This window comes from Babylonia areolata, chromosome 2 (assembly GCF_041734735.1).
Source record: "Babylonia areolata isolate BAREFJ2019XMU chromosome 2, ASM4173473v1, whole genome shotgun sequence".
NCBI lineage: Eukaryota > Metazoa > Mollusca > Gastropoda > Neogastropoda > Buccinidae > Babylonia > Babylonia areolata.
The window spans coordinates 9,483,632-9,504,638 of NC_134877.1; the positions used below are offsets into that span (position 1 = coordinate 9,483,632).

Genomic DNA, 21,007 nt, shown 5'->3' on the forward strand with positions numbered 1-21,007 from the left:
GGTGGTGAAAGAGTTAACCCCTACACCGCCTATATGATGAGATAACTTGTCAGCGCAGGCATGTACGCTTTGCTGCAACAATGACGAGATAACTTGTCATCGAAATATTCTGACTTTTCCCTGGTTTGCATTCAGTTCGTTGACAAAAATACTAGTTGCTGTAGATTGGGGAATCTTTCTAGATTCTATTCATAGCTAGAAACAACATCTACATCATGAGGCAGTCCTTTATTTGAACGTTTTGGTTGGGTTACTGGCGGCAGTGTTTGCCTGACTCCTCTCTTCACTCGCTCAACAAAATGTCGGACTGATGCTGTGCTCAAGACATGTGATTGTGGTGAACAAAATCAACCAAGATTGCTTTCTTTAGCTGATGCCTAGAAAGAATTGAAGCCTAAATTCGAAGGAGAAGACAGTGATGAACATTTATAGGATGATTTGATAGAAAATAAAGGGAGCAATCAAGAGAGTGGCCAATATATGACTATCAGTAAGTGATGCCGGCTGTGCAGATGTAGCAGACGACAGTAAATGACCAAATTATTAGCAGGACACAGTGTGAGCGATTTTTTTGGCACTCAGCCAATGCAGTCTGATGAGAACTGGATAAAGTGATTGTGTGAGAGGGGTGAAGAAGATGGGGGTGGAGACCGAGGGGGCGTGGCCTCACATCCATATTATCACTTGGAGAGGTCACAATGCATTATATATGTCTCTTTAACCCTTTCGCTGCCAGGAAAATAAAATTTAAGTGAAATCTATTTGCCAGGGTTTTTTCACAAATAACGGGTATAAATTTTCCAAAAATTCTGTGCTCTTTGTTATTGGAGAAAGACCCATAAAAGTATATATTTTCTGAAAGGTAAGTGAATAAAGAATACAAAACACATGCTGTTTTCCCATTTTATATATTTTTAGTGACATGCTGTTGTTTTGAAATCAGTGTTTTGTTTTTTGTCACATTTTCAACTTGTTCATTACAAACATTAGTCAGGTAATTTGCACAAAAATATATTTTCTGGACAAATGGATATCTGCAAACACAAAATCATACTAGAACAACCACAATATATATTTTTTTTTAAAGAGATAGATCCACAATACATTGTGACTTCTCCAAGTGATAAGATGGATGTGAGGCCAAGGCGCCCCCTCAGTCTCCACCCCCCTCCTCTTCACCCCTCTCACATGGTCACTTGATCCAGTTCTCATCAGACCGCGTTGGCTGAGTGCCAAGAATATCGCTCACACTGTCCTGCTACTAATTCGGTCATGTTCTGTTGTCTGCTAACATCTGTACAGCCGGCATCACTCACTGACAGTCACATCTTGGCCACTCAGGTAAAAGGTAAAATCTCTGTACAGCATGTTTGTTTTTGCAATGTATTCTTCAGTTTGTATCTCATTTTAAAATATTTTCTAAAAACTGAAAACAGGGGATAAGGATTTTCAACTTCGCATTTGTACAAAAAGAACTTTGCAGATATTATTATGTAGATGAGAACATCATCTCTTTTGAACTTACAGTCGGTGCAAAATAATAAAGATTCTTTTGACAATACCAGGTTATGTGTGTTTGTGCAATTGTCATTTAAGAAATGTTCTGTATCTTTCCAGAAGGCAGACGTTATACTCCATGTGACAAACAAGTGGCTGATTGTTTCCTTTTCAGTTTTACCCTTTTCAGTTTTACAAAATGTACATTCGTTGTTTTCAATGATACTAATTTTTTCAAGAATTATATTTGTTGCCAGTATTCTATTAACTGTTCTAAATTGAAACCATTTCAGTTTACTTTCTTTTATACTTTGTATTGTCTCAAATGTATTTTTCCACTTAAGATTGGTTATTTCTTTGTTCCATTTTTCACAGCAATTTGGTTGTTTGTTATCTGCAATAAGTGTCATAATAAAGTTTTGACCCTTTCCCTACAGTCTGGATTATGTTAAGAGCTTTTTGTATTTTATTTGACTCATTGCTATTCAGATCAATACTATTTTTACAAATAAACTTTTTGACTGCTTGTACACAACAAGAGAATTCTAAAAAGTTTGTTTTGATGTTAAATTTACTCTTGAAATCTTCATAGGAAATGAATGCTCCTTTTCCACTGACTAAATCTGCAATGTGATATACACCTTTGTTCATCCATCCCTTATAGAATATTATTTTTCTATTCATTTTGATAAACTCATTACAGAAAATATTTTCAGCTAAGAGGTCTTCAGAATTACCAATATGGACTTTTTCTCAAAACATTTTATAAGCTTGGAAGGTGTCATTCCAGAAATTTATTTGTTTAACTGGTATATCACAACCGTATTTATCAAGTTCTTTAACTAGAGGGCACATATATTCTATTATGGATCACCACTTGTGATTACTAAATTTCAGTTTTCTAATCCACATTAGTTTGAGGGCCATTATCAGATGCTTAATAGAAGGTATTCCTGTTCCTCCCTCTCTTATACTTTTTATTACTGTTCTCCTTGCTATCCTGTCTTGTTTACCACCCCATATGAATCGAAAACACTGTTTTTGAAGAAGGTCAGTATATTTAGTTGGTGGGTTAGGTAACAATATCCAGAGATATATCAGCTTCGAGAGAATTAATGATTTTAATACTGCTGCTCTGCCTATAGCTCGTATAGGTGTAATATTTTTCTTGATCCAGACATTAAAAGGGGATTTTATCTCTTTGAATTTTTCACTATAGTTCAGTTCAACACACTGTGAAAGGTCTGGGGTGAACCAAATACCTAGTATCTTAAACTGTGATGGATTCCAATCCATTTTCAGGTGGGGCATATATCTTATATTTGAATGTAATCTACTCCCTAGCCAAACTGTTTTTGTTTTTTCAACATTTATAAACAAACCGGACACTTTTCCAAATAAATCTAGAGTTTCCATAGAACTTTCAAAAGATAATCTGTCCCCTTCATTTATTAACTGTGTATCATCTGCAAACTGCGACAGCTTGTGTTCTACATCATTAATGTGTATTCCTTTGATATTTTTGTTTTCTCTAATCATAATTGCTAAAACTTCTACAGATAGAATAAATAAATAAGGGGAAATGGGGTCTCCTTGTCTACATCCTTTTAGTATTCTAAACCAAGGTGAGGTCTGTCCATTAACTACAACTGTATAGATTTAATATTATAAAAAGTCGTGATCCATCGACATATATCTTTACCAAAGCCAGATGATTTTAATACTTTTAGCATAAACTGCCAGTCAAGAGAGTCGAAAGCTTTCTCAAAATCTATACAAATCAGCATCCCCGGAAGTTTTCTAGCTTGTAGATAATTCATGAGATCGTAAAGCAGTCTTATATTGTCTCCAATATATCAGTTTGTAAGAAAACCAGTTTGATCTTCACTAATAAGTTTTGGAAGAACATTTTTAATACGATTAGCTATACATGAGGAGCCTATTTTATAGATAACATTTAGCAAGGATATTGGTCTCCAGTTTTTTATGTACTCCTTAGGTTTTTCTCCTATGCAAATTATTATTCCTTCTTTTTGCGTATTTGATAATTCTCCCCTCCTGAAAGATTCATTTAGGGCTCTGATGACAAATGCACTTAGCTGTCTCCAAAAAACCTTGAAAAATTCTGAAGTAAAACCATCAGTACCTGGGCTTTTGCCTTTTTGCATATCTTTTAGAGCGTACCCTGCTTCTTCAATAGTTATTTCTCCTTTGAGTGACAATTAGTTCAGACATATGTTTACTGACATAATTTCTTTCTTTGAGATTGCAAAAATATTTTGTAACTTTCTTTCCATCTTCTACCTATCTTGCTCTTGATCTCAATAAGACTCCTTGCATTTTCTCCTCTCTTACTGCAGTTAGTCTCATGCTAAGATCATTTAGTGTATTTACATCATTTTCTGTCTTATTCTCTCTCTCTCTTTTTTTTTTTTTTTTTTTTTTTCAATTAGCTTGATTTTACATTGCATACAATTTTCTTCCTTTTCCCTTTCCTTTCTTTTCATCATTGCATATGCGATCGTCTTACCTCAAACCTTCATAAGCAAAAAATCAAGAAACACTTTTTTTCAGGAACCCTTAATTTTACTCTTAATGTTTTTAACATGTATCATTTGACCATATCTAACTATTGAAGCAACCACTCCGCTTGTTTCTTCCTTGATCCCAGGTCGCATTGACTACTGCAATTCACTACTTGCTTGTCTGCCTTCTGAGTTAATGTCACGCCTTCAGATCATTTTGAAACAATGCTGCAAGAATCATTCTCAGAAAGTCAAAAAAAAAAAAAAAGGATCATGTTACCCCACTTTTGCATCAACTTCATTGGTTACCCATCCAGTTCAGAATTCAATACAAACTTGCCATATTGGCCTTTTCTGTTGCCACTTTGAAGGATCTCTCCCTTACTTGTCTACTGTCCTTTATACTTACATCCCTTCCCGTTCTCTCCGGTCTTCTGCTGAAAAGCTTCTTGGAGTCCCCAAAACCTCTTCAAAGACATTTAGCCGAAGGGCCTTTCAGTATCAAGCACATTCTGTTCGGAATTCTCTTCCTCTGGATCTCCATCACTTACCAGCACTGTCCTCTTTCAAAACAATCTTGAAAAGACATCTATTCAAACAGGCCTTTGGGTGTGATGGCTAATTATCTTCATTCTTCCTCCTCCTACCCACCTCACTTTACCCCTCTACAGAAGTTATCATGTACTGTGTGTATATCTGTGGGTGGATGGTTGTGGGTGTACAGGCACATGTGTGTGTGTGTGTGCATATGTCGGGTATTTTTGTCTTTGTGTGTGTGTGTGTGTGTGATTGTTCATCATACCTGCAATTTGTAGTATTTTATTGGTGTTTTGATACACACACACACACACACACACACACACACACACACACACACACACACACACACTCATACATATATATGTGTGTTGTATTTTCATGTGTACAGGTATGTTATTATGCACTATTGTATGTGTTGATTCATGAACGGCACTTAGAGCCCATTACATGGAGAGTATGTGCCTTATAAGTACTATCTATTATTATTATCATAAAATGTTTACTTTTAGTTGAATTTACTTAGCTGCATTATACAGATTGTTTAACTGAGTCTGTAGTCCAGTGGCAGTTTCAGATAATAACACTATCATCTGCAGAAAGCAGTATAGATAACTCCACAAAGAATCCAGAAAAAAGCACACCATGTTAGCCACTTCTGATAATATATAGCACTATCTCGTTCATAAAAAAAGATAACAATACTGGACTACACACATCTCCATGCTTTACTCCCTCTGTGCAGTATATGTAATCACTGAATTTAGCTCCACTTCTAGCCTTTGCTTTCACTTCTTTATACATGCTTTTAATACAATGAAATAATTAACCCTCTATCCCAGTTTTTCTTAATATTGGCCACATTGATTTCCTTGAAATGGATTCGAAAGCTTTTTCAAAATCAGCGAATGCTGCGTAAAGTTTGTAATCATTAGCAAATTGTTTCTGAATACCTGCCATTAATGTTAGTATGTGATTGATGGTAGAATAGTCTTTCTTAAAACCCGCTTGATGTTTGCTTGTTACATTATTTTGCTTTATCCATTTTTGTAACCAGTTATAAATAATAAAACTAAATATTTTCCAGTAACATTGGATAAAGAAATTCCTTTATGATTATTAATATTTATGTTTCCTGTAAGCCCACGATTTCTCCCCCACGATTTCTCTCGAAGTGTGAAAAATCGTGGGATTGCGAGAAATCATGGTCGTTCCCCTCCCACGTTTTCTCTCAATTGCAAGAAATTGTGGGAAGTCACCCTTATTTTAATAAAAAGTATTTCCTTTGTCATCAGAGTTTGTGTCTTTTCCCTGTGCAAATCGAAGAGAAAAATGAGAGAGATAAAAAGAAACAAGAAATGGGGGGTGACAACAACGATGATCATAATATAATGACAGTGGTGTTGGTGAAGACATCAACAATAGATGATGAAGGTGATGACACAGTTAGTACTGGTTTAAAAAGAATGTGTATATGTATAAGTGAGTGAGTGGGCAACTGAGTGAGTGTGTGTGTGTGTGTGTGTGTGTGTGTGTGTGTGTGTGTGTGTTTACCTGGCTGGTTGATTTGTTCTTTTCTTTCACTCTGTTTTTAAAATAATACTTTCATGTTCAGTGTCTTCTATGAAACTGGGAATGTATTTTCAGTGCAGTCTTACATGCAAAAGGATGCTGAAAACAGATGAACAAATGAGCAAGGGTGAAGTGAAGAAAATTCTAAATAAATGTGACAGAAAAGGTTGCATCACAACAAACATCAAAACTATTTGGTCTAGTTTTCATGCTCCTTACATGAGGATAAAGCATTGTGAAACATCTTTTTTTCTGTCACATTTATGTAGAGAGTTGAATCATTTTGATGTTACTCCCAACATCCTTCGGGAAAGATCTGGTTCAAGTCTTATCATAATTTATTCTTTGTCTAGTAATTCTGTGAGAAAAAGTGGCCGAACCTAAAAAAAATTGCAAGAAAAGGTTTTTTTAGCTCTACGTGTTCAGAATTTTTCACTCTATCACCCGTAAAAAATCGAAGATGATCAAACGTCGGATAAGATCAGGAAAATTAAATAAAGAAAAATAAATAGGTTGAGATGGAAGAAAAAGCACACCATACTTTTTTGCTTCTGCTGCTTGTCATTCGCGCCTTGTCAAGTCGGGCGCTGCAGGCAGGCCTGATTCCTCCCTGTGCTTTCTCACTCCGTGCAGTGAAACCTGTTTCGTACTTCCCTGGCCGTAGTGAATATTTTACCTTAATTTGTTGGCAATTAGTGGTTCCAGAATAATAAACATACTTATAACTGTCAATTGAATCAGTTACTGAACTGTTATAACAGTTATCTTGTTCCTAATTTGTATCTAGATAGACAGCACGAAAGTGGCGTTGAAGAAAGGTTCACATGTTGCCTTCGCAAAATGTGGTGTTGAAGTATGGTGAACCATGCGCTTTAAAAAAATATTTTACTGAAGAAATTACAATATTCAACTTTATTAAGTATTTGTATGTAAAATGGAAACGGACAGTCATCAAGGCTCTTGTGTGATCGGAAGTGACGACAAGCCATTGTCTGGGTTCTAAAAACATTGATTTATTTTGTTTGTTTGTTTGCTTTTTCTCTTTATGAATTTATAAATTCACTTACTCATCTGTTTGTTTTATCTTTAGTTTGTTAGTTACACATTTATCATTTTACTTTTGTTTATTCATTTATTTATCTAATTATGAACTGTCTTGTTTGTTTCATTTTATCTATTATTATTATCTTTTTTCGTGGGAGTATTTCAAACAACTCTGTGTGTGTGTGTGTGTGTGTGTGTGTGTAAGAAAGAGAGAGAGAGGCAAAACATTATTTTGAATTTGAACGCAAAATATCACCAAATGTGGATATAGGCACACTCACGCACATGCGCGCACAAAATGTGTCATTCATGTAGATGTTTTGTCCACTGTGACCTGGAAGCGTGGAATTCATACATGAGATGTTGTCTATTCTAATGGATTCATCTATGTCAGATATGTATTTTAAAAAAAAATCCAATTAATATAATCCTATGTTTGATCGTGACCCGGTCTCCATTTGACCTTAAGCTGGTCCTCTTTTCAGCAGTAATAAGTACAGTATCAAAAGAAATCAAACCATACAAGAAGAACATCGATCCAGACAGTCTGTGCACATTGTTAATGTGAAAGGCAATGAATAAGCAGAGCGACTTATTCACACAAAGCTGTCTTTATGCGTCTTGAGGTTGCATTTTTAAGATATACACTTACATTTTGCAGACATTCTTTACCAATAAGTATAGATGCAAGTCTGAAGAAAAACAACATATTGCGATTATTTTGGGATTAGACCACTTTTTATCATAGAATTACTGGACAAATTCATAATAATGTCCATCCTCACAGAGGCTTCCCTCTCAGTGTTGTTTTTCAGCGGTTGTCACCTGTGCTGGGTTTGAATGATGTATTCCATGACACTCTCCACATTCTGGTGAGCAGTCAAAACCTTGTTTTCTGCAGGTACACCTCTTTTTGTCACAGTCACACTCGTAATCACAGCGGATAATGCACAGAAGCTTGGAAGGAGCAGGAGGCAAGTGTGCTGTGCAAGGCGGCACCATCTGGTTGTCAACAATTTTCCAGCCCAATTGTCCCAGCACAAGTGTGTCATTTCCAGTCCACTGTTGGACTTGCAGATATGTCCTCGAACTGTGGTATTTGGTAGCAGAGGACGTTGGGGGCAGAGAGTGAACTTGTATGAATGTTGTCCCAGACGCTACCTTTGAACAGAACATCTGTCTTCCTATCATACAAAGACAAGAGCTTCTGCTCACCAGCAGCAACAGTCTCATCTTTCTCTAAGTTCTTCAGGAATGTCTCTGCCAGTTCACAAAGTTGTTCTGAGCTCAGGAATTTCTGGAAACCTGTCCGTTTGCCAGTTTCAAAAGCTCGGGACGTTGTGTCACAACCTGTGGCTGCATGGATGACAGGCAAGATATGTCATATCCTGCTGAGTGAACTCTGAACGTGCTTGATGTTCCAGCACCTGAATGGCTTACTGCTTTTCTTGAGAAAGACTTCCTCTGAATCACTTTTGAAATGGTAGACCAAAAGGACTAAAATATCTGTGTCATCGCGAACAACCACTGTCTCTTTGCCTTTTGCACTTTCCTGAGCCTCAGCAACAATCATGCAGTTAGCATCTCCTTCAGAACAGAAAGTCACACATCTATTGTTCCGCAACTTACAAGAAGCAAGTCAATAAAATGTTGCTTGTTTTTATGATTGGTCAGAAACAGGTCTTTCCCGATTTGCAGGGCCATGTCTGGTGTAAACTGAACCTCCGTGGAAGACTTTCCCTCAGTTCTGCACATATATGTGATGTCTTTTGTGCTTGGACCACTTGTATAGCCATTACAGGCTTCTTGTACTTCTGTCACACATGTCTGACATAAGTTTCAATGATGGAAATGTAATTTGAGCCACAAGACCAGGGATTTTTTTTTTAGAAGTGCCTCCCTATCCAGAACAAACGCACGTCACCAAGAAAGGCACTCTCTGGCATGGGTTTGGAAACCCTCTTCCAGATCTCATCAGCAAGAAGGGCTTTATTTCCTTGACAAGAAAAATAGACTTAGAAAGAGATGATGGGTGACTCGACAGCTCATATCTGAACACGCCACTCTTGTCTTCGTATTTACTGCCTGCGCTTGAAACCAGGCGCTGAAACAGAAGTTGAGGATCGATAGCCACCACTTCTGTGTTGATCTTGACAGTGTTTATGGAGGCCATCGTAACAGCCTGTTCTGACCTGAAGGTGTATTCTGTGGCTTTGTGGCCTTCCATCTTCTTCAAGATTTTATTTCCCACTTAGTTTGCCTTGTGTGCATCCACCTTGGTGTTTGCAACCATACCTGTGGCTGTATTCTTCAGAACAGGACCAGCAATGAAGGGATCTCTCTCTTCCAGGAGAGCAAGGATGACCATCATGTTGTGACCATCCTGCCTCTTTCTGGCAATGCTGATGTCTTTGTGCTGTTCACTTGAGAAAGACAACCCAGTGATGTTCTGAATGGACGTATTGATGTCAGCACAAGTGGGCATTGATAGATGCTGCATGTTGGGATTCTGACATTCCACGACCACGTGTCATCCCCCCTGTTGATTTGATGCTTCTCATAAACATTTGCTCAATAAAAGATCGACAGAAAGACCAGCCAAGTAGCGATCACTTCTGCGGAAAACATGATGACCTTCTTGAAATTTGTTCTACACGTCAGGGTTGGTTTGTTCAAGTTACACCATATCTTGTAGGTACAGCTGGATTGACTTTGTGTACAGACTGTGACCAGCTGAAGCAAGAAAAGGTATCATCTCCTGCAATGTACTCAGGTGAAGATGCCAGTTTCCTGTCCTCTCTGCCTTCAGAAAACATCGTAAAATATCTATGAGATGCATGTATTGCAACCGCGAGGCAGCTGTGGGGTGTTGTTTTAGCTCCTCCTTCTTTGCATCCAACTTGTCAGAAATTCTGGAGATAAGATGCGTGTTTGCCTCAGTGTCATGAGCTACAAGTTTGCCCTCCATGAGAGAAATTATACAAAGCCAGTCCATGATCAAGATCTTCATCTAACACTGGTTTGGTGAAGTCCGTGTGATCAGTAGCATTTTTTTTGTGTTTGTTTTGTTTTGTTTTGTTTTGTTTTGCTGCCCCATCATCTGCACCATTTCAGTGGCATTACTCCCATGCCGCTCATTTAGATTCCCCCATACACGGCCACACCCGGGTTCATCCGTCACAGTTCCAGCATCGGCAGTCCACAGGGGATCAGTAGCATTTGATTTGAAAGTGTCAATTGAATTTTGAAGTTCATTTTGAACATGTTGATCCACTTGTTCCAAATGAAGGTCTTCTGGAACAAGATATAGGTTCTGTGTAGTTGGCAGCTTGACTCGAAATGTCTTAGCAGTCACGAGTGCGTTTAAGCAAAGAGTCCACTAAAAATGTCCCCTTCCTGCTCGTGTCACTGCTTTTCCTTGCATCATGTGCATGACAGCGTTTGGAGAGAAGGGCAGTTCCAGAACCTTCAACCTCTTGCAACCCACTGCCTTCCATCAACAGTCCAATGCAGCCTCAGAAGCTCATTTCAGCATGGAAAGCACCAAGGTGCAGCACCATCAACTTCATATAACTCGCAGGAGGCTCGTTAGCAAGATGTCCTTGGCTTTCCACCAGAGTGGTTGATCCAGAGTCAGGACAGGTGTTGAGTTGTGTCATGTGGCCTCTTTTGTGATGAAATGCATGGTAGAATAGAGACAGGCCATGTCACTTGGACTGAGGTTGATCATGGGCAGGAAGCCAGAGATGCCACAGTGACTGCCTATGTGAACAGCTTGCATCATACCTGACCAACCAGGCCCCTCTCTCTCTCTCTCTCTCTGTCTCTCTTCTGTTGCAACATTCTGTTTATACACAGATATGCATCGTGCGGTAAAATCATACTGATTAGCTTTTCTGTATGCTGTCAGTTGATGGAATTCATTTGTTTTCTAGCATATACATGTTTTTTCTTATTGCCTTTCCACAAGTTCATTTTTTTTCATAAAATGGGGGTAGTACGTAAGAAAAGTCTTCCTGTGCTTGTTCTTTTCCTTCAGTACACAAGATTCCTTCTGTTAGTTCTCTCTCTCTCTCTCTCTCTCTCTCTCTCTCTCTCTCTCTCCTCCTTCTTCTTCCGTCCCACTCCTTCCTAACCTCTCCCTCGCCCTTCCGCCTTCCTAGCATGCATGCACGCACGCACGCACACGCACACACACGCACACACACACACCTTTCTAGTCTTATGGTCTACACACGCACACTCACTCTCTCTCTCTCTCTCTCTCTCTCTCTCTCTCTCTCTCACAGTCAGTAGTTAAATGGAGATAAACAAAAAACAAAACAAAAATACAAACAAACAAACAAAAAAACAATAAAAGATAAGCCAATGAAGACAGCGCTTAAGGAAATAAACAAACGAAGACATATGAAATAAACATTGATGGGAACGAAACCCCACAAACTTATTATAAAAAAAAATGTTATTATCACCTTTTTAATCTTTAAATTTTCAGCGAAAGAAACTTTATTAAGCGCATGGCTTACCATACTTTGACTTTACAAATGCAAACACGGAGGTATTGCGCGAACCTGTCTTCCCCTATGCCACTGCTTTGCAGTCTGTGCTAGCACACTTTAGGATCATGATAACTGTGATTACATTTTAGTAACAGTCTAATTTGACTGTTGTAAGTACACTTGCTTTTTCGGAAACATTACTTAACAATGAAGCAATGTAAAATCATGTATGATATTCAGTATGCTCAACAGAGAAGCATAAGATACTGATACAGTGGTAGGCAGGTTCTGCTGCGCGGACGAAAATGCCGGTGAAGCGTAGTAGTTAACAGGCCCATCCCTGCTGTGGCATCCTTGACAAGGTGTTAGTGACGTGACCCAGTTGAGAGTTTCAGACTCAAATATGGTGTGCCGTTCACGCCATCTCCTCGTGTTTATTTTTCTTTATTTAATTTTCCTGCTCTTATCTGACATTCGATTTTCTTCGATTTTTTTACAGGTGATAGTGTGAAAAATCCTGAATACATAGAGCCAAAAAAAACTTTTCTTGCAATTTTTTGTTAGGTATTTTCTAAATTTTCTTAGACTGTCTGTTCTCTTGTATTCTATTATGCTATGTTATGTTGTGTTATGTTATGTTATGTTATGTTATGTTACATTATATTATGCTATATTGTATTTCTCTTTAAGTTATGTACATTGCCTTGATTTCATTGTTTGCTATTGATTCTGATGTTGAATTTGAGGTCAATGTCTTGCAGTGAAATACAATAAACAGATGTGTTTCAGTGTCATTACTCTTGATGTTTTCAATAACGCCACTGTCATTATCATTATCGTCTTTGTCGTCGTGTCCCTCTTTCTCTTTTCTTTTCCTCTCTCATTTTTTATTGAAATAAGGGGGACTTCCCACGATTTTTCTCACATTGTAAGAAATCATGGGGGCGCCCCCAGCGATTTCTCGCAGTTGAGAGAAAACGTGGGAGGGCAACAACCACGATTTCTCACAGTCCCACAATTCCTCTCAAAGTGAGAGAAATTGTGGGATTGCGAGAAATCGTGTGCTTACATCCCCTTCTTGTATAATGGTAAAAACTAAAATAATGGATTCAGTCCAAGTCTCTTCCAAATAGATTATTAAACAAATTAGTTAAGAAATCAATTATATAAATATGCCTCTTCCAAAAAGATTATTAAACAAATTAGTTAAGAAATCAATAATATAACTTCCAAGTGTTTCAGCATTTCTGCAGTTATCTGATCTGGGCCTGCAGCTTTTTTTTTCTTCAATTTTCTGATGGCAAGAAGTATTTCTTCTTTCATAATAGGGTTATCCAGAGTAGGATCCAAGACATCAGGATCTAGATCGTTTACCATTTTGTAATTTTCAGAATCATTTACAAAACCTGTATTTGTCTCATCAGAGTCAAAACCTTTGTTGTTTCTGCATCATTTGTCTTTTTTAATAATATTTCTAAAGTGGCAAAATCACTCTTAAATGGAAATACTTTTCTAAGGTTGAACTTTTCTTTGAGTGTTTTTTTTTTTTTTAATGCAGATATAGATATGTATGGATTGTTTGGTTTTTACATATAGATATGTATGGATTGTTTGGTTTTTACATACAGCAAAAGGAGTGAGTTGAGGTTCCTCTCAGTTTAACTTAACATTAGTATTGAATTAAGTATTTTGGTAACTGCTTTTGAAAATAACCCATGCTGTTTGCAAAGAATTCCTAAAAATGTACTGGTCACCAAAAGATCTATATTTGATAAAGTCTCCCTAAAGAACATACACATGTATACATGCAGACATATTCATACATACATGTGTACATACACAAACCTTGTACAAAAACAAAGGTGACAGGAGAAATTGCAACAACCATTGCAGAATTTCCCTCTTCAGCATCATCATGAACATCTTTGCTAGAGTTGCACTAAGGTGCTCCAGGTTCTTGTGGGGAGAGTCTACCCAAAGTCAGTGTGGATTCCACGCCAACAGGTCCACACTGATGGTCTTCTGCTGGAGAAATGCAGGGAACAAAGACAGCCCCTCTTGGTTGGTTTCATAGATCTTACAAAGGCCTTTGACCTCATCAGTAGGGACAGACTCTTATGAATCCTCCCCAAGACTGGATAATAGCCCACTCCTTAGAATCACCAGATTCTTCCATGAAGACATAAGGCTACTGTGGTCTTTGATGGCTCAACATCAGGTGCTTTTGACATCTAAAGTAGAGTAAGGCAAAGCTGTGTCCTCACTCCCACCCTGTTTGGGATCTTCTTTGCAGTCCTGATGAAACAGGCTTTCAGGCTTTCAGATATTCCACAGAGGGCTTTTACCTTCACACCAGGTCAGATGGGAAGCTCCTTAACCTCTCCGGACTAAGAGCAAAAACCAAAGTTCAGATGAAATGCCTGCATGATTCCCTCTTTGCAGACAGTGCAGCAGTTAACCACCCACTCAGCTGAAGACCTTCAGTAACTCATGAACCGCTTCAGTGAGGCTTGCTGTGACATCAGACTTACCATCAGTCTCATGAAAACACATGTCATGGGACAGGACTTGTACTGCCCACCCAACATAATAATCTCTGAACATGAACTATAAGTTGTCCATGACTTTATGTACCAGGGTTCAATGTTCTCAGACACCATCTGTTTTGACACCAAGCTGAACAAGTGTACTGGCAAGGCTGCTACCACAACGTCCAGAATACTAGAGAGAAAAACAGCAAGCTGACAGAACACACCAAAATTCTGGTCTGCAAGGCTTGTGTAGTGAACACCCTCCTGTATCATGTATGGCAGTGAAGCTTGGACAGGACATGCCAGACAGGGACCATCTGTACAGTACAGAGAGTTGGATCAGGGAAAGTGCCTCACAGGAAGACCCCAAAAGAGCTACAAAGATGTCTGCAAAAGAGACTTCAAGACCCTAGGTATCAACCCACATATATGGGAAGCTGTAGCCTCCGAAGAGTCATGCTGGAGGCAGACAGTGCAGAAAGGCCTCTCCAAGTTTGAAGAGATACTTGCCCAACAGTCAGAGGTGAAGTGGCAAAGAAAAAAGACCCAGAGTCTGACAGACAGACCAGCATCAGACTTCATCTGCGCAGAGTGTGGGAGAGACTGCCATTTTCGAACCGACACTGCACCAGAAACATCACCCAGAGTACAACTCCTTAGTTTTGAGACTGAGGGATTCCTACTACAATATACACAGGTGCACAATACCTTCCAGTCAACACACACATATATTTACTCATGCATATATACTGTCACACATAAATGGATGTATGCATGTATTGAAAGTGAAGTATATGACACATGTACACAGGTATATAGTAATATACTGTTTGGATAGATATACCACAACCAAACCTATTGCTGGGAGAAGAGATGAGTTTTGAGGCCAGATTTAAAAGACATGAGGGTGTTGGAGTCTGTTCCACATTGCTGGGGGTTAGAAAGAAAAAGATCTTTGTATGTCTCAGTTCTGACAAGAGGTATCCTGAAAAGTTGAGTATACAAAGAAGAGTGGAGGTGGCAAGATGAAGGAAGTTATGGAGGAGTTCAGAAAGATACTCTGGGCCAGAACCACTGACAGGAGAAAAGGTCAAAGTGGGTGGCTTGTAAAAGTCTGTTCAATCAGAAACAGACGGTAAAAGTCTGTTCAATCAGAAACAGACAGCCAGTGGAGAGACTAGAGAGAAGAAACAAGGTCAGATTTAGCAGCTCTGCAAATGAGTCTGGCAGCATTATTCTGGATTTGTTAAGTCTGTCTGACAGATATATGGGAAGGCCTGCCAAAAGAGAATTATGATTATTGATCCATTCTTTGGAGAACAAAAGCACACTCAAGTGTTTTGTATTAGTAGATAGATAGTGATGGATAGAACATTCATTTGACTGGATGCTGCAGATAGCTTCGAACTTTGAAGACATTCAGCTGCTGTTTACTGATGAAAAAAGCCCTGAGCAATTGTCCAAGTTTTTTCTTCCCCATATGATGCAACTTATCATGTATAATGTTTTCCATTGCAGGGGAAAACATCAATATTTGCTGGTCACCAGATGGCAGCACCATTGCTGTTGGAAACAAGGATGATCTAGTGACATTCATTGATGTGCGTTCCAACCGATCAAGAGCAGAGGAACAGTTCAAGTTTGAAGTAAACGAGATTTCATGGAACAATGAAGGGGACTTGTTTTTCCTTACCTCTGGCGCTGGCAGTATACATATCTTCAGGTTGGAATATTATTTTTATGATCTCATTTGACAAAAGTATGTCATATTTTGTTCACCTTTATCAGTTTTGCTGCAGTATGCTTCCCCATTTTTCACACAAAGTGACAATATAGGTGAAAAGCAAGAAAAGCAATAGATATTGAATTAAGTATAAATGACTTTTAAGTGATAGGAATAATTGCAGTTGAAATGTATTTCATTGTGAACATAGGTAACTGAGTGATGTGCTCGCTTTATCATTTATCTATCTATTTACTCATTTTAATGAGTTGAATATTTGTATGTGTTAAACAGTTTATGATAATGGGCTCTCTTTTCCTTGTGTGCTTTTGGAGTGTGTCTACATGAATAAAAAATTCTAAATTGCAGCAGTGCACTCACTTTTTTTAATTTTTAACTTTGTTTAACCAGTAGAGTACCTATAAGACGCCAGCTGACGTCCTACAAAAAGTATTGCCATAGAGCCTATAAGACATCCACTGACGTCCTGCATATGTTCCGATTTTTCCTTCATTGGAGTTTGGTTCAGTTCACATAAACAGACTGAATACTTAGTTTGATGTGTCTGGATTATAAAAATACTATTTAAGTGAACTTACATCAGGTAGAAGACCTCTTTCTTCTCAATAATAATTTGCTAATTGACCACGTGATACGCGCATGGAAAAGGGGGTTGCATAATGTGCAAACAGATGCATTGAAAACTGTGTCTAGTAAAGCAAATAGTCACAGTCAGCAGATTTACACAGTTCTGAAAGCTCTGCTTGTGATTATGAACAGCTTTCGCGATGGAGAAGGATCTCTCTTGTTTGATGATTGGTTTGAAAACAAAGGTGATGAACAACGACAGTTATGAGACTGACTGCCCATTTTATGGTAATTTAGTCCGTCCATCCAATCAGACAGTATTTTTGAATAACTGGCTATGACTGACAAAATACAAGCAGCTAGTGTTGGAAGAAGGGGAAGGAGAGGGAGAGGAGTGATGTAAGATGATAGGTCAAATGCCAGCCAGAGGTCATCAAGGGGGCGTGGCTTTTGGGAAGAGTGAACTCACATTTCAAAGCAGACAGAAGGCAATCGAAAACCACCAATGCCCCAAGATTTTCACAAAATGAAGGGTGGAACCTGCACTGGACGTGAAACACATGCTTTTTGATTTTCATGCTATATTTTCGCTGAATCAGAGGGATGACTTGTTTGAAGACGTGGCTAGCCAGATGTACAGCAGACACTTTAATCGGCCCACGTGTAACTTGAAAGGAGTGACCGTCATCAAAGAACTTCACCCTCTCACTCCGGAACACTCTTTGCTGTCAAAAAGCTTGCCAGTTCAGTTTCTGGGACTGTGATTGACCTTTTACGTTGACTTTACTCACTTTTGTCATTATTGGGACAGTGATTTACTTACATGTCTGTAAGAACTGTGATTTGTTTTCATAAACTTTTTGAATGTTTTAATTTCTTCTACAGGTATAATCTGACAATAGGCTTGCTATTTCTAGCTGTATTTTGTTTTGTTTGTTTATGGATGTCATTATGTAGAGGTGGAAATAGACTTTTTTGTTGCACAAAAATTATTATCTTGACTTTACATGCCTGAACAGTTACCTACAATCAACTTAATTGGGAATAAAAGCCCAGAAGCAGAATCTACACTCATTTTCCTTCACAAAAACTTTTACTTTCTTTCTGTATCACCCATATCTTTTGTGCTAGAATTTTTTGTGATTTATTACCCCTGAGTCCTCAGAATTCCCTGGCAAGGGGAGAGCGCTTTTTTACAAAATTCTCTAGCACTGAACTGGTTAAGCCTCATATAAAAATAAGTCTGACTACTATTTATACTGCATCATGATTAGATTGTTGTTAACTTTAGGTTTTCTTGGAAATGTACTGATAAGAGAACACAGTTGAAAGGATACAATTCATCTTCAACTGATTTAGTTTCTGCACCATGAGTTGTTTCTCTTTAAGTGTCTTGCAAGTCAGTTGTGACACTAAAGATTATCATGATATCTAGCAGGCAGACAGCGTTATCGAATTGTAGACACTTGTCATATATTCAGTACCAATGAAGAGGTAGATGCTCTGTAAGTATTTAATGTTTCAGGGAAAAGTGGTTTTACCATGTTTAATCAAGCCTTACAGATATTTCATGAACTGGAAAAAAAAAAAAAAAAAAAAAAATATATATATATATAGAGAGAGAGAGAGAGGGAGGTTCAAATCCCTCCCTCACCAGTATTTTCTTCCCCTTCACTAGACCTTGAGTGGTGGTCTGAGCGCTAGTCATTATGATAAATGGAGGTCCTGTGTGCAGCATGCACGTAATGTAATGCAGCATGTAAAAGATTCCATGGCAACAAAATGATTGTTCCAAGCAGATTCTGTAGAAAATCCACTTTGATAGGAACACAAGTCAGAAAGAAAAGAAAAAGTAGGCACACTGTAGCAACGCGCTCTGCCTGGGTAGAGAAGCCCAAATTTCACACAGAGATATCTGTTGCAACAAAAGAATAATATAATGCAATACAATACAATGCAATATGTCCATATTGGGGGAAAGTGTATTTGGTTTTGTTTAAAGTGAATTTGTTGTTGCTGTCAGGGTTAGCTCACAGGTTAGGTTCAATTCTCAATCAAGCAGACATCTATGCACTCAAACAATCACATTAATTCTTCTTTTACAAAGCCGAGGACACAGTATACATTTATACAATTTATATACTCATTAGAAATAATTATTGATTCACACACATCAAATCAGATTCTTCACACACTATGGAATTTCAAAGGCATTATACATCCAAATTATAATCCTAATCCCAGGATATTCAACTCTCTTACTTGGCCAGGTTTCTATTCACACACACTCAACACAGTTCTGCCCCAACAGTCACTCTTGCCGACTGTAGTTGGCTTTAGCGAATCGGGATGTCTGGAAGTGCCTTTTTGGTACAGGTCCGTAGAGCCTCACGCCCAGTCAGTCTTCTGGTGCTGGCCGGCTGGAAAGTGTCTCTGTGGACGTTCTTCAGGGAGATGTTTCTGCTCCTCTGTCTTCTTTCCTTCTTCACTTCTTCTTTTCGCCTCAGTCTCTCTCCTGTCACCTCACACCACGACATATTTCTCCACCTCTCTTCTCACCAGTCTCTCTCACAAGCCTTTTGCTCTGTGGGTCTTAACCAGAAGTCCCTACACACATTTGGGTAGCTACTTTTATCCCCCTGCAGTGTGTACATTGTATATCATGTGGTCACTCATGTGACACAACATTTCCAATGTTTTTCCAACATAAAAAAGCACAAAACTCTCGCACACCAATTCACTATAAACTTTATATGCATTTATCTCTGCTTCTGCCTGACAACAGCTACAAATCTTCATATTTAGATGTGATGATATTAAATGGACTGATTATCTTGAATTCTATTGGTTAAAATGTATAGACTCTCTTTATTCCTGAGGTGGGAGAACTGCAACCAATATTCAGCTTCCCAGTTACCGTCCAACAGCCTTAGATCAAGCTCGTCTACCCTGATGCCAAAAAACTTATTCCTTTCTCTCGTTGTGCGCAGACCGCACTGCTGCCCGAGGCGTTACCAAGGAGATAGGCCATTGAGTCTTGCCTGTCTCCTCACTAGCATCGCTGCTCAACCACCTCCACAATTTGTAGTGCTCTAATTAATATCCTGCTTGCGAATTCCAGGAGTCTTAAGTCTCTCTAGTTAGTCTCGTTGTTGCATAATTGACCGCACATGTTCTTCCAGTTCTTGCATGCATCCTCTCCTACTTTGGCATTCCAATCGCCTTGCACTATCAGAATATCTTTCTTGGGGGTCTGATAACAACTTCCAGGAGATGTTCATAGAAGTCTTCTATTTCCTCATATTCATGATCAGTTGTTGGAGCATAGGCCTGCACAATGGTGATGTTAAACGGGGTTGCCCTGAGGCAGATGGTGATGGGCCTTCTGGAAAATGGATGGCAACCCATTACTGAGTTCACGGTGTTCTTGTGAAAAAGAAAACAAACTCTCTCTTCATGTTTGTCCTCTCTGCCGCTGAAGATGAAGTTTTCCAGGAGCAGATATTGGGAGTAACCATGGGTTAGTGATGATGACTCCATCTCAAGAAGGTCAGCAAGCAAGGTCACACAAGGATTAATTTTGACCTTGAGAAGCTGAAGGATCCTGAGGTAACAGAAGCTTTCAAAGCAATGATAGGAGGGAAATTCGCTCCACTGATCTTGCTTGATGCGGATGTTACAGACATGGACACTTTGATCAATAAGCTCAACACAGCAGTGACTGAAACAGCCAAGCACAGACCTAGAAAAAGACCTTGGGTTACATCTGACATTCTGGACTTTGGTGACAAATGCAGAGAATTAGAGAAGGTTAGGTTTTCAACTGAAGGAGCAAAGCAGTACAAGGTAGTGAACCAGAAAATCAAGTTAAACATGAGGAAAGCAAAGGAGACAGGGATAGAAGAACGGTGCCAAGAAATAGATGACAACCTCAAGAGGAACAACAGCAAGAAAGCCTACCATCTGGTTAACTCACTCAGTACGGCCAGTCCTCTCTTCTCCTCTACACAGACCCCTCGGATGTCCAGTGGGTGTCTGAATGACCCAACCTTTAGCTTCCATCGTCAGAATTGTGGAATTCTTTGTCAACATTCACCTCTTCAGTATAAGAGCCTTCCTCTTGCAATATTTTGATGACGGTAATTGGGGTGAAACGCTGTTAATGTTGTCTCTTTCGCCGTTCGTATGGAGAGAGTTAAAGATCTGACCAGTTGAAAGCAAGGTCCTACCACCACAATACAGGATAGAGATAGGAACTGTCTCACAGAAGACACTGACATTCTAAACAGATGGACAGAATACTGCTCAGAACTGTACACCCACAGAGCCAAAGGAGACTCCGAGGTATTGTAACATCCACCAGTCACCAACATTGACAACTATGCCATCCAATGGGAAGAAGAAGAGGCAGCAGTGAAATTGCTCAAACAAGGGAAGGCCAATGGAGTGGACAAAATCTCGGCTGAGCTAGATCAACAAGGAGAAGCCATG

At 38.9% G+C, this 21,007-nt stretch overlaps 1 protein-coding gene across 2 annotated transcripts in view; it reads left to right on the forward strand.

Moving 5' to 3' along the window:
* The window catches only part of LOC143297341 (THO complex subunit 3-like), a 76,268-nt gene that overhangs the window by 22,170 nt on the left and 33,091 nt on the right, over positions 1-21,007 (forward strand). For both annotated transcript variants that reach the window (XM_076609646.1, XM_076609639.1), the window contains one exon: positions 15,724-15,928. In XM_076609646.1, the coding sequence (XP_076465761.1) occupies positions 15,724-15,928 (205 nt within the window). The remainder of the gene's footprint in view (positions 1-15,723; positions 15,929-21,007) is intronic.